Here is a 13,275-nt window from a genome sequence, read left to right on the forward strand (position 1 = left end):
TGCCTATTTTATACAATTTTGTATGTGTCTACAGTGGCTTTAAATGAAGCCGTGTGACATGGACATGCATACACCACTATTAAAGCCATTCTCTTCCCTTTCTCCTCTTGAAGTAGTTTTCTCTTTTTCTCCATCTAATTCCTGTTATGAGGAAATTGGGCTCTCTGTCCAAGCAGATGTGTTGCTGTGAAGCAGAGAGTAAATAAGGAAAACAGAAAGTAAGATGAAGGGCAATTCTGAAAATGTCTCCTATCCTTCTGTATTCTGATGGCAAAGTCTTCCTGACCAAAGTCAAGAAGTCAGTAAGAAAAAGGTTCTACATTTAAACATTCTATTTTGATTTTTGAACTCAACAGAGCAATTCAAACAACTGAGTTTAGAAAACGTATCTTGCTCCCTTTGTTACCATACATTTGAATGATTCTCCATTTCAAAGACAAGTAAAAATCGGAAATACTGACCTGATGTAGCCAGTTAAAAGAGAGATCCAAACCATAGATGCTCAAACCTTTTTCGGGTCTGAAAACAAAGCAGAAACCTTCAGTATAATTGGAGCTGAGAATGTAACTTGGGTTGTGAACCTGTGTCGCACTGATCATCCCACCCACCTGTTCCCACATCCAGCCCCCAGCCTTTCAGAAACCAAGAGTGTGATTCATCTTGTCTCTTTCAGATTTCTGTTTGAGATGAGATGAATCACCCTCTAAAAGTCTTTAATGAATTTTCATTGATTATAAAGCTATCATAAATGGTTAGCATAGTAGTCTGATGTCATTTAGCCAGATAAATCCTACCCAAAAGATTTATTGTAATATATTTTCCTAGTGTTTCTGGCAATTAGCAAAAATAATTTCAGTAAAATTAAATGTTGCCATGGTTCCATTTCACATTTTTCCCAAGAAGTGATCTTTTAACACATGCAAGTATGATTATGCAATGGATCCAGATCATTACAGATAGAAAAGCCATGGAAACTCTCTCTTCCTCATTTGGCTCTCCCACCCACCCTCAGCCCTGCAGTATTTTGTCTTGCCTTGTTCAGTTCTTTTACACCTTTTGATACTTGTGGCTGATTATATGGATTCTAAAGGCAGACCCTGCTTACCAACACAGTATAGCTCCATGCTGTCACATTTTATGTCCATTAAAAAAGCACAAAAAGTTTCTATTTTCATCACCGTAAACATTTGTAATGGGGTAGCGTGTTACAAGTTTTGTGTTGTTGGTTTTTTTTTTTGTGATTTTACATGTCAGTTATGATATAACCATCGTTTAAAAAAAAAAGAAACAAAACACCACCACCCCATCACCCCTCTCAGCACTTCATCAAGTAGAAGCAATGGTCTTTGCTTATACTGCAGCAGGACAAGGATGAATTAGGAACCCTTTTGCACAAAATATGGTACAGCTATAGACAGAAATGACCTTGCCCTTTACAAGTGTGCACTTTTAATAAAGGAGAGAGAAGAGGATTGAAGCATACGATAACCTAATCTTCCCACAGTGATGCTATAGGTGAGCAGTGGAGCTGAAGAAAGCTCTCCAGCTGCAGTGAGCTGCCCACTCATTTCCTGTGCCTGTCATCATCATTCTGGAATACTGTCGGAGCTTCATTTTACTGATAGAAACATGCAGGTGTTTTTTTTTTGTTTTTTTTTTTTTTCCAAAAGGGTGATAATTATGTCGCCAGGGAACATTCAGTCATTGTTCCTAGTCCACAACTAATGTTTTAAAGAAAATTTTAATTCTGGGTATTTTCTTAGAATACCCTTATGTAATCTTTTTATTCTTATAGTTATCCTGGCAGTAGAATATAAATAGTAACAGTGCTCATCAGCTTTAGCTGGAAATTAAATAAAGCTTCATTTTAATTATCTCATACTTCTGAATTAGCTTAATGTATACTGTTAATAGTCATCTTAATTTAGTATTTCAATTTGAGATATAATTTCAGAGGTTTCTTTTTGTAATTTACTGTTTTCACAGTAACCATGAAGTAGCTCACTATGTTATCTGACCTCACATTTTTTTAAGCTAAAAATAATGATCAAATTAAAATAGTGTGAGAAAAAAATCACTTTTTTTTTTTTTTTTTTGAGATTTAATTCACTCAAAAAGCTTATCTCTGTACTCATATAGCTGCTAAAGAAGTCTGTGTGTATTAAATAAACCATCGCTTAAGTCTAAGTGCACAGGCAGTCACGCTGGTGAGTTTGCGATAAAATGCCAAGTTCCAGGCAGTTCATTTTTCTACTGCATTTTCACTGCTCACGCTGAAGCTATTACTAATATGTTTGCTTTAAGAATGACTGAACACCATGATCAAAGACAAAACTAGTTATTATTCTCTATGTAGATAACAACTATTTTTTCTATTCAGCTAAAAGAGAAATGCCTGGTTCAAGCAATAATCTAAGCAGGTTATTGTCAGTAACAGCTTATTTGTTCAAATGAAAGTTCCCATTAGATATATAATCTATAAAAAATATACCTTATGAAGTAGATTTTAATGGAAATGGAGCACAGTAGTTTCTGTCTTTTCTCTGATTGAGAGATAAAAATGTTATTACAAGTGAGAGCAATGATCTGTCTGTTTATGTGGTTTGTCAGACGATAGGAAAAGAGAGAAACTGAGAGAAAGTTATATGTGAACTATCAATTTCCTATTTTATATGTGAATAGCCAAAGATATTTGTGTCCTGGAAAAATATGCAAAGCAGAATTAAATCAAAATACACCGTTTATCTTTCATTTTCTCACATCTTTTAATGTGGTGCTACAGAAACTTACAAAATCTGTGGTACACCTCTCAGTATTTTTCAAATTCTGTAGACAATAAGAATACCTTTAATTTCTTTTGTGGTAGATTGTGATATATTTTATACCAATATTTATTAAAATGAAATCCAAGCTTCAGAGTTTCATTACTAGTCAGCAGAAATTTCCACCATGAAGAAGTTATGCCATAACTTATTTATGTAGGTTGCACTGTCCCCTGGTGTGGACAAGACATTACTATAAAATCATCATTGGTTTGATTCTTTTTATATTTACCTTTCTATAATTGTATATGGAAAGGAATTTCATTGATTTATTTCTGTCCCTCAACTTCCAAGGAAAAATGAAAGCATATGACCCCTCAAATACCTGTTATATTGTTTGCATTTCTTTAAAAAATATTGTAATTATACAATTACACTCTTACTTAGTGTTATTCATGTACTGATAATGTTTTGTTTTTCATATCTTCTCCAGGTCTGGGTTTCAGTATTGCAGGAGGAGTGGGAAACCAACACATCCCTGGGGACAACAGCATTTATGTCACCAAGATTATTGATGGAGGAGCTGCACAAAAAGATGGGAGGTTGCAGGTTGGAGATAGACTTCTTATGGTAAGTATGACAAATGTAAATTGGATTTTGTATGACTGAAAGTTGCTTCATGTAGGGAATTTTATTTACTGTACATTTTAATGAAGGTAACCATTACAACTTCTCTAATAATTAGGTTAGATTTTTGACATCTTCTTTTTTTTCTCATTATTTATATGTATTTCTGGGACTACTGTTAAAAAAACATATACTGGGAAACCAATATTTCGTGAAGAAAAGGCAATGTGTTGTATTGCTGTTACAGTCATTTAACTAAGAAGAGAATAAATGTATTGTGTACATAGGTCAAAATGTACCACAAAAGTTCTAAAGAAAGATGTTACACAAACTTCATTACAGCACAACTGATTCTACTGACCATTTCAGGAAAGTGATAAGATGTAAAATATGCCACAAAACTCTCAAGCGTAGCCACTGTCAGTGGACTGTTACCTATATTTTACTATATGCATGAATGCTTCATGTAGATGCTCCATTTAGATGTTATTAAAGATACATTTTCTATCTTTTATCCTTGAGGAAGTGTTCTTAATTCTCTGATAGATCTCACTTTGGGAAATTTTTCCTGATATTTGCAGTGCTAGTATATTGTTCCCTGTAGATAAATATTTCCCACTCACAGAGTTTCTTTAATTCTTTGTAAGGGACCCTGATGAATCAGCAGAAGTTAATCTATGTCAAGTTGTATTCATATCAATGCATTTGCATAGATTTCAGCAAGCAGAGAAATATATTTTCAGTCATTGCCATGAAAAAAGCGTACTGCAGTAGCTCTGCTTTGTGACATGATATCTAAGCAGTGAAAAATTGCTGTGACCTTTTTTTCTGCCTGTAAAAATATATCTGAAGTTTTCTGTATTTGGCTGGGAACACTGTGTTCCAGTCACATGTGAAGATGGCCATTCGTTTTCAGGGTTTTAAACACAACATAAAAGGCACTTGGTTGCTGTGTTGGTGACTTTAGCTTTTTTAAATTAAACCTAGTAGACAGATAAAACAACTTAAAGATCAAATAATGTTAGCAAATCAAAGGAAAATGAAACTAGAACTTAACATTTCTCTGACATTTCCTCTTTTCAGGCTTTCAGCACAGTGAAATTCAAGTCCCTGCTCTTTAATGACATTTTTGTTCATTTTTCCATAGAAATGTGTTCTTATATTTGCCAAAGTTGCTCCTTATTTTGTTCTTTAGCACCGTATAGAAAATCTACTAGTATTCGGCTGTTGTTTCTTTCTGTGGTGATAATTCCTTCTCGGTTTTTGTGTGATTTGCAAATTTTTATTACCTTACTCTTAACTTCTTCCAATTCACTTGAAGAAATACATAATATCTGCAAAACGCAGGCACACTGCATTCCTTGCCTCCAGTGTCACTTAATTACAATGAATTTCAGTAGAAAAACAATTTTCTACACCAGAATGTAGAAATTGATTTTTTTTTTTTGGTAGGATTTGCCTATTAAGTATCTCTTCTCAGTCCTTAACCTATGATTCACTGCAGTCAGATACAGATAAATACAGGTTTCTCCACTGGGACAAGTTTTTATTCCTGAATCTGACCTCTGAAAATGACCAGAAGTCATTCTCAGTATGTTTGATGTCACCTCTTCATACTGCTTTTCTTTTGTTCTGCACCATGCACTTACCATCATCTCCTCTTATCACTGCATGTAAAATGAGGAAAAAAGTCAGTCATAATATTGCTCTCCATAACATGCATAGTCCCATACTTCCAGACCAAGCTTTTCACTGTTGTGTAAGAAAGTCCTAGTATCAATTTGCTCTTAACTACTACATTTTGGAGATAAAGTTGTAAGACCAAAACCTATTTCTAAAATTCATGGAGATGAAAAGCTATGTTTTGTGGTTTTCTCTGACAAGACACCCTGACTTTTTTATACATTGTGGGTTTTCTTGAATACCTTCAGTATTTTTTCTCTTCTGCCCTCTGTAGTATCTGTCAGTTCATGGCATTTACTTCATGTTCCTTTGTGATAAGTGAGTGAAAGAATTCATTGCTTTCTTTTGGCAGTGTTACCACTTTTATCGACGCAATATTACCCTTGTCACCTGCATGGTCCTACTGCTGCTTCACTGATTCCTTATTTATTATATATTTGAACCCTTCCTCATTGTTTTTCTTCTCAGTAGTGCTTGCTTTCTTGATCTTTTTATTTTCCAACATTTCTCTGTAATATTTACTAGAATTTGTCATCCTTCTGGAATTCTCAGCAGCTGCTGTGGTGGTTGTTTCTTTTTGTGTGTCTATGTTCTGATAAGTTTGGGTAAAATGCTTTCAGATCCCAAAGAACATGCAAATCAAATTCATTAAAATTTAAGATGTAATAAAAGAGATGCTGCAAAATCAAAACTAATATTGAAATGTAAAACAATGAGGTACCATCTGAGCATTTCACAGTTTGATGTCCCTACAGTTATTAAATGCAGATTGCTAATGGTGTGTTAAGCATTCATAAGATGTATTATGTAAATATTGAGCATTGTGATTATTGTGAAATCTGTACAAGGGCATATCTGTGCAGTTATGTTACTGCTGTACTGAGCCTGCTCATGTGGCTTATTATCCTAAGTACTTCCACATGGAAATTCTCCAATGTAGGATAACTCTTAGTTACCTAATAGTAAAATTACTGGAGGAAACATAAGAGTGCTCCAGCCAAAAACTCAACTCAGTGGTTTTGGTAGGTGTATGTGAATTGAACAGACCAGAGCAGTGCCCTAAAGACTGACAACTAATAGGAGACTTCGACCTTACTGTAATCTCGTGGTCATACCTATAGTAGTGCCTGCTCTGCTGACGGTAATGCTTGCAGTGAGAATGTGGCTGCAATGAGCATCTCAGCTGGGCTGCTTCTCTTTGTACTGGGCAGGAGCAAAGGGGTATCATGTACAGAGTATCACAGGCTAAGAAGATAATTCATATTGAAGGAACATTGGGAGGGTTCTAGTACAACCTCCTGCTCAAGTAGGGTCAGCTATGGGGGCATACAAGGTCGTTCATGAATATATCCAGTTGATTCTCGAAAACATTCTAGGATGGAGCTTGTACAGCCTGTTCCCTCTGACCTTCTCTTGTTTCTGCTAATGCCTGTCATCTCCCCAATGCCACATGCCACTCGACTAAGTTTAGCTCTGTCTTGATGACCAGTGGAGGCTTCTGTTAGTTGTCCTCAGAGCTGTCCCTTCACCAGGCTGAACAAGTTGAGCTCTCCCAGCTTCTCCGCACAGGGCGCAGGTTGGGCTGCCCCAGCTATTCTGGTAACCCTCCCCTGAACTTGCTCTGGTTTATTGATCTTCAATGTATGACAGCGTGGGTGTGGTGAGGGGGCAAATCTAAATGCAGTGTTTAGCTGCAGTCAAATGAGTGTCAAGTGCTGAGGAATAATCCCTTTCCTGCATCTCCTGGTTCTGCTTGTGCGCATTCAGCCCACATGCTGTGGCCTTCTTTGCTGCCAGGACACACAGATGGCTCATGCCCAGCTTGATGTCCACCAGGAGACACAAGGGCTGTTCCACATAGCTATTGAAAGGGGCTAGGGAGTGCCAGGGGCAGGACTTACTCTTTATCTCTATTGAATACCACGAAGTTCCTGTTTGACCCTTCCACCAGCCTTTTCAGGATGGCAGCCCTGCGCTCGAGTATATGGACCAGCCCCCTAGGTGGCGTCTTCTACAAACTTGGCAAGAGTGCACTCCTCACATCCTCCAGCTCATTGATAATGCGCTGATAATGAAGAACTGCAAAACAATTTAAGAAGTTGTTACCTCTCAGATGATAACTACCTTTTTTTAATCTGAAACAATCATCTCACTTTGGAAGTGCTTGGCTACAGAATAGATAAAAGAAATCAGTGTAAAACTGTATTTCCTTGTACAAAACAAGGCTAATAGTTAGAAGCAAGATATTCTTCCAGGGAAAGCTTTAAAAATATCAAGATTTAGAAGAAGATTTAAGATAATATTTATCTCATAAGTATTTTATTAAGTACTCAAAAATTTGTCTCCTATTCTAAAAAACCCTTACATGTTTAGGCATTATTAATTAATCTATTTCTAAGCCTATGCAGTCAGAGAGATTGTACTTTTGTAGGACTATTTATATTTGAAAGGAAAAAGTGATGTTACTCACATACCAAGAGATTTAACTTGATTCTGTTTTATTGCTGAAAACAAAAGGAAAAAGACAGAAGCCACTTTCCTTTTCAGAAATTCAGGCTTCCATCCAATTATCTGCTGGAAAAAATCATGTTACCACTTGGTAGTTTCACAGGGTAATGATGGGATTGTGACTTAGAACTGTCAATCTGTGCCTTACAGGATCAGCTACCGATACCTGTTCTTTTAGATCATATGTGTATGCAAGATCATGTTTGCATTAATGTAATCAGAAAATATTATTTGAGTTTAAGGTGCATCTATGGTTCAGATCAGAAGGGCTTTTTTAAGATGATTTTTTCTGTCTTGTGGGATGGTCTTTGAGGAAACAAATTGGATATTTTTTTATGAAGATGCTCTCCAGAAGCATTCTAAATGTGCATGTCTTTGCAGCTGCTAATAAGCATTCCATCTAAAGAGCCAGACTAGGTGTAATCCAAAGTAACACCCTTCAGATGTGTATAGAGTAGATCTCACATCATCCAGACCCTCTGTCATTTCAGATCACTCCTAGTGCACACATATTAGGAAGAAATTCTTCACTCAGGGGGTGGTGAGGCACTGGCACAGATTGCCCAGAGAAGCTGTGGATGCCCCATCACTGGCTGTGTTCAAGGCCAGTTTGGATGGGGCTTTGAGCAACCTGGTCTGGTGAGAGGTGTCTGTGACCATGTCAGGGGGTTGGATCTGGGTGGGCTTTAAGGTCTCTTCCAACCTAAACCATTCTATGATGCTATGATTCTTTGCTCAGGTAGGTGTGACATTGTGGCTATGCCAGATAGTGAAGGACAGACATTACCCCATTAGACTCAAAGGCAGAGCAGTGTGAACAGGTAGTACCTAATCTGTCAATTGTACTGGCTGACTAGCAGAAAGGAAGCACATTAGAGTAAGATAATAGTCTGAGTTGAAAAGTGAATTGGTACAGAAGCAACTCTGGGGGTATGGTGACTATGTCCCTTCTGATGCAGCACTAGGCTCTGAGCCAGGTTGACGCTGTTGACTCTGGACTTGCAATGCTGTATCTAGCATTCAAAGGTAGATTTACTAGAATCAGTTCTTGGATGGTACCATAGCTATAAGCTCCCCATTTAATTCATTCTCATGATACTCTAATTATCTGGTTGCTCCTACACAATTGCATCATCTTCAAAACACTTCATTGCCTTAGGTCACTTTATTTATTTTTTTACCCGAATCAGTTCAAAAGGGAGGATAGAAAAATGAAAAGAAAAAAATAAAAAGATGATTCACTACCATTTGGTGTCAATTGCACACTGCGTGCACATGATGCCTGAAGCCTGTCAGTTCAGTCTCTACTCGAAGAATAGATCTGTTTTCCGTGAAGCACAAACTTGTATTTCTTGGCAAAGAGTAGATCTGTTCTAGTGTTTCAGGACACTGAGTCCATACCCACTTACAATCTTATAATCTAAGCAAGCTAATTTCAGAGGGAGTAACACACAGTCATCTGAAGCTGGCCCATTGTTTTCTATACAGACTTCAGCAGTTACGTAACTAATTTAGGAGTCCTTGGGATTATATGTTAGTTAGTACAAGCAGATTTGCATCCTTAGTACTAAAGATTGGGTTTCAGGATTGGAAAACCATTTACTTTTCACAGCTCTTTAAATCATGGTGAGTTTTAAAAAAGGCTATCAGCAGTTCTAGATTTACAGTGGGCAGACTGCAGGTATTTTCTGGATTTGCTGCTGGTGCTCACGCAGTATTTGCTCAGGAAAATCCATTTTCTGAATCAGATGTAGAATATTACACTAAAGCAAATATTACCACTGACAAAGCAAAGATCACCTCGTTGTCTCATTCATTGAGTGAATCCAGTCTTCTTACTCTAAATAATAGAAGAAAGGAACAATTTCCTTTTAAAGAAAAATATGAATTAAGACGTTATGCCTCCAGAGATCTAATTCTGTTATCGGCTTATGCTCTTGTGAATGAAGTTATTTTTTAGAACACTTGTAGTCTTTTGGGGGATTCTAAGCTTTTCACTCCAGCTACTTCTCAGTGCCTTTATTTCCAATATGAATCTAGGAAAACTTCCAAATACGATAATTCTTGCTTAAGTTTAAACTTCATTGTCTTGATTATGCTATTTAGGAGAGAAAAAAAAAAAGGCAGTCTTTTTATATCTCTTTGGCAATATTTCATACTGATTTTCCCCACCACTCAAATATCTTTTTTGATTGGACTTGTAAGTATCTTTAATTTCCTTCTCAATTACTATATTATCTTTTCCTCGTCATTTTCCTGTAATATCAGTATGTCTTATAACATTCCTTCTGTTTATAGAAACAGCTTTCCTGATTTATTTTTTACTTCAGGTGCTGTTTGCATTTCATAGAATCATAAAATGGTTTGGGTTGGAAGGGACCTTAGGGAGAATCCCCTTTTTCACACTGCTGGCCTCTCTGCTTTTGAAGCAGCCTAGCATATGGTTGGCTTTCTGTGCTGCAAGCACACACTAACAGCTCATGTTGAGCTTCTCATCAACCACCACCCCCAGGTCCTTCTCCTCAGGGCTGCTCTCAATCTATTCCCTGCCTGTATTTGTGCTTGGGATTGCCCTGGCCCAGATGCAAGACCTTGCACTTGACCCTGTTGAACCTCATGAGGTTCGCACAGGCCCACCTACCAGGCCTTCCCAGATCCCTCTGGATGCCATCCCTTCCTTCCAGCACACACCACACAGCTTGGTGTCATCAGCAAACCTGCCAAGGTGCACTTGGTCCCACTGCTCATTTTGCTGACAAAGAATCTGTCCCTGGCCAGATTTAATTATATCTAGGCTTTAGCTTTTCTAACCTGATCACAGGCTGCTCAGACAATTCCTTTGTTCCTCCCAGGCTACTTGTGCTTGCTCCCACATTTTGTAGGCATTTCTGATTTTTCTCTATATGGTACATTTCAGAAAAGCCTTGCTTGCTCCATGCCTATTTTCTTTCTGGTTTCTGTCCTCTGGCTCCCATGGTTGTATTCTGTGGCTCAGGTATCCAACTCTTGAACTGAGAAATAATTTTACCACTCAGATGAACTTCTTTTTTTTTTTCATTTGCCTCAAGTTGTTGTTGTTGTTGTTGTTTTTCCCTTTAAATTGCTATTTAAATTGGTGTCCTAGAGCCAGAATGTTGGTATGAAGTACTTGTTCCATCCACATACCTCCAATGCCAGCCCTTCTGTATAAATATCTCAGCATCTTAAAGGGGGCTATATTGCCCTGTACAATTTGTTTTTGTATTTTGTGCACATATCCCACTCTCTATCTTCTTTACCTCTGACTCAACATTTTTTTTTGGAACTACATCCTCCACTACGGTTGTTGTGGCAATAGGAAGTGAAGCTCTCATATCATGCACTGGCTGTGCCTCAACCAGTGAAACACAGCCAGATTTATGGTGGTAGATAAAATTCAGTTAAAAGAAGCATCTTTCAGGGAAACAAGGAGAAGTTCAAGAAGTTGTATCTCTTGGAGTTTTTTATGAGAGTTTCTCCTCTCCCCAAGTCATTGGAAAAAAAAAATTGCAATATTGTATTTCCTAATAATCACCATCTCTGACATGATGTTTAGAGAGATTATATCCAGAGATTTCCTTATGAAAAAAAAAAAAAAAAAAAAGCATACCACAATTGTCTTGCAATAATATCTAGGAAGTTGAACAATATAATCAATGTATTCAGGTTTTTGTTTGTGTATAACAATACATTCGAATGTCTTTATTTGTGATGATAGCTTTATGAATAGGAAAAAGAAGAAAAGTTATAAATGCTTGCACATTCTAGTAATACTGGGAATTGTAGGTCCAAAGCAAAGAGCTACCTTTTGAATGAAACTGGGGAATTCATAGAATATTTTATATATTGTAATTCTAAATTGATCTCAACAATGACTAAGGAAGGTGGTTTTATCTCCTTGCTGGAATGCTTTCTATAACAGAACTTCATTTACTTCGAAGTGTCCTTTTTTTCTCCACAAGTTTTCATCCAGCTTCTTTGAAGCTCTCCTTTGTATCTTGATTTCACTCATGTTACCTTCTTTCAAATTCTACCAAGTTCTGGCTCTGCATACTCATTTTCTACAATATTCTGCACATTTAAGCTTATATGTACTAGAAATGAGGAAAAAAAAAGTGGTATTATATAAACTTTGCAATGATTTTAAAGACCTTTAAGTGTATAAAGAATAGTTCATAATTGCTCAGGCATTACTTCTTAGTTTAGAATTAATTGGTCTTTAATTTGTATTGTAACTTTAAAATTTGTACAACTTATACACAGAGTTGGAGAGCTACCTGTCCTGTAAAGTTATTGTTAGATAGAGATGAAGTAAGACCTGTCATAGAAAGTATAAATTTTCTATGTATCATGCTAAATTTCCTGTTTCTAAAATAGTAATTTATCCTCCACTTGCACAACTGTGATATCCAAGTGTGTAGTGATGGAAACAGTCTTACCATGATTTTCATCAACTAGATTGCCAGAGGAAAAAGAAAAAAAAAATTACAAGCTGTCAAAATCAGATACTGCTATGATATTTTATTTTGTGTCCCTTTATTTTTTTGGCTAAGAGCATATTTTATTAAGCAGAAGTGTAGTGGAAGGTTATTATATGAGATTTTCTTTTACTTCAAAAAGCTTGTAGAGTTGAGATGAAACACCAAAGAAAAAAAAAAAGTATATAATGATAGGTTGCCAAGAGTGGTTGTCAAATCTCCCTTCTTGGAGGTCTTCAAAAGCTGCCTGGATCTGGTCTTGGGCACCCTGCTCTGGGTGTCCCTGCTTGAGCAGGGGTGGGAACAGATGAAATCTGGTGGTATCTTCCAACCTCAATTATTCTGTGATAATGCACAAGCAACATGGAAAGGAGGGAAAATAAAGGGTAACTATATGGTTGTGTTGACAAAAATGTGAATTTTCAGCATTTGAGATGGTTTTGAAATATGTAACTAAGAGAGATTTCAGCATCCTGCCAGCCTAGTAATTTAAAAGACGTTTATTTGACTTTTTTAATAAATAAAAGATTTTTATTTATTAAAATATATATTAAAATTAAAAAGACTTTTTTATTTATTAAAAGTGCAAATGTATGTTAATGCTGTTCCTAAAAAAATAAATAATTAAATAAAAGAGAGAGAAATTTATAGAAGGTAGGGATCAGATTTTTTATTTTAATGGAAGACCTGTCAAAATACAGCATACTGTGTTAGTAACTCTCTTCTGACAGTGAAGTTGTATCATAGTTCTTCGTGTCAAATTGTCATAATAAGCCTGTCATTACCTCTTTCAATTAACCTTAAAACCAAATCTGAGAATTGTAAAAGGATCAAAATGTAAACGTAATCCTTATATTTGAAAATACTATCGAGTAGTATTGTTAAATAGTAATATCTCTTGGTGTTGATGAAATCATCTCGGTACAAATAGTCTTCCAATTTTTCATAATACTTGAATTTCTCTTTGGTTACCAATTACCCAGTTAATTCCTTTGCCAGTAGCTTACTATCACAGCCAAGTCTCTGATTATTTACTGATACTAAATTCCTTAGAAAGTATGCAATGCCTTCTGTGATTTACTGCAGTACTGTATTACACTACAGTTGAGGAGCTTCTTCCATCATGAATATACTTTACAAGAAATCCTTGCAATAACTGTAAAAGTTGAATGATGGTGCTTTAAATCACAGTCAAATGT

At 36.4% G+C, this 13,275-nt stretch overlaps 1 protein-coding gene across 31 annotated transcripts in view; it reads left to right on the plus strand.

The window, feature by feature from the left end:
• The window catches only part of DLG2 (discs large MAGUK scaffold protein 2), a 1,031,289-nt gene that overhangs the window by 731,840 nt on the left and 286,174 nt on the right, over nucleotides 1-13,275 (plus strand). For all 31 annotated transcript variants that reach the window (XR_005264704.2, XR_005264705.2, XM_027462397.3 and 28 more), the window contains one exon: nucleotides 3,256-3,392. Coding sequence is in view for 29 of the 31 variants with exons in the window: in XM_027462397.3 (XP_027318198.1) it covers nucleotides 3,256-3,392 (137 nt within the window). In the remaining 2 variants the exon portion in view is untranslated. The remainder of the gene's footprint in view (nucleotides 1-3,255; nucleotides 3,393-13,275) is intronic.

This window comes from Anas platyrhynchos, chromosome 1 (genome assembly GCF_047663525.1).
Source record: "Anas platyrhynchos isolate ZD024472 breed Pekin duck chromosome 1, IASCAAS_PekinDuck_T2T, whole genome shotgun sequence".
NCBI lineage: Eukaryota > Metazoa > Chordata > Aves > Anseriformes > Anatidae > Anas > Anas platyrhynchos.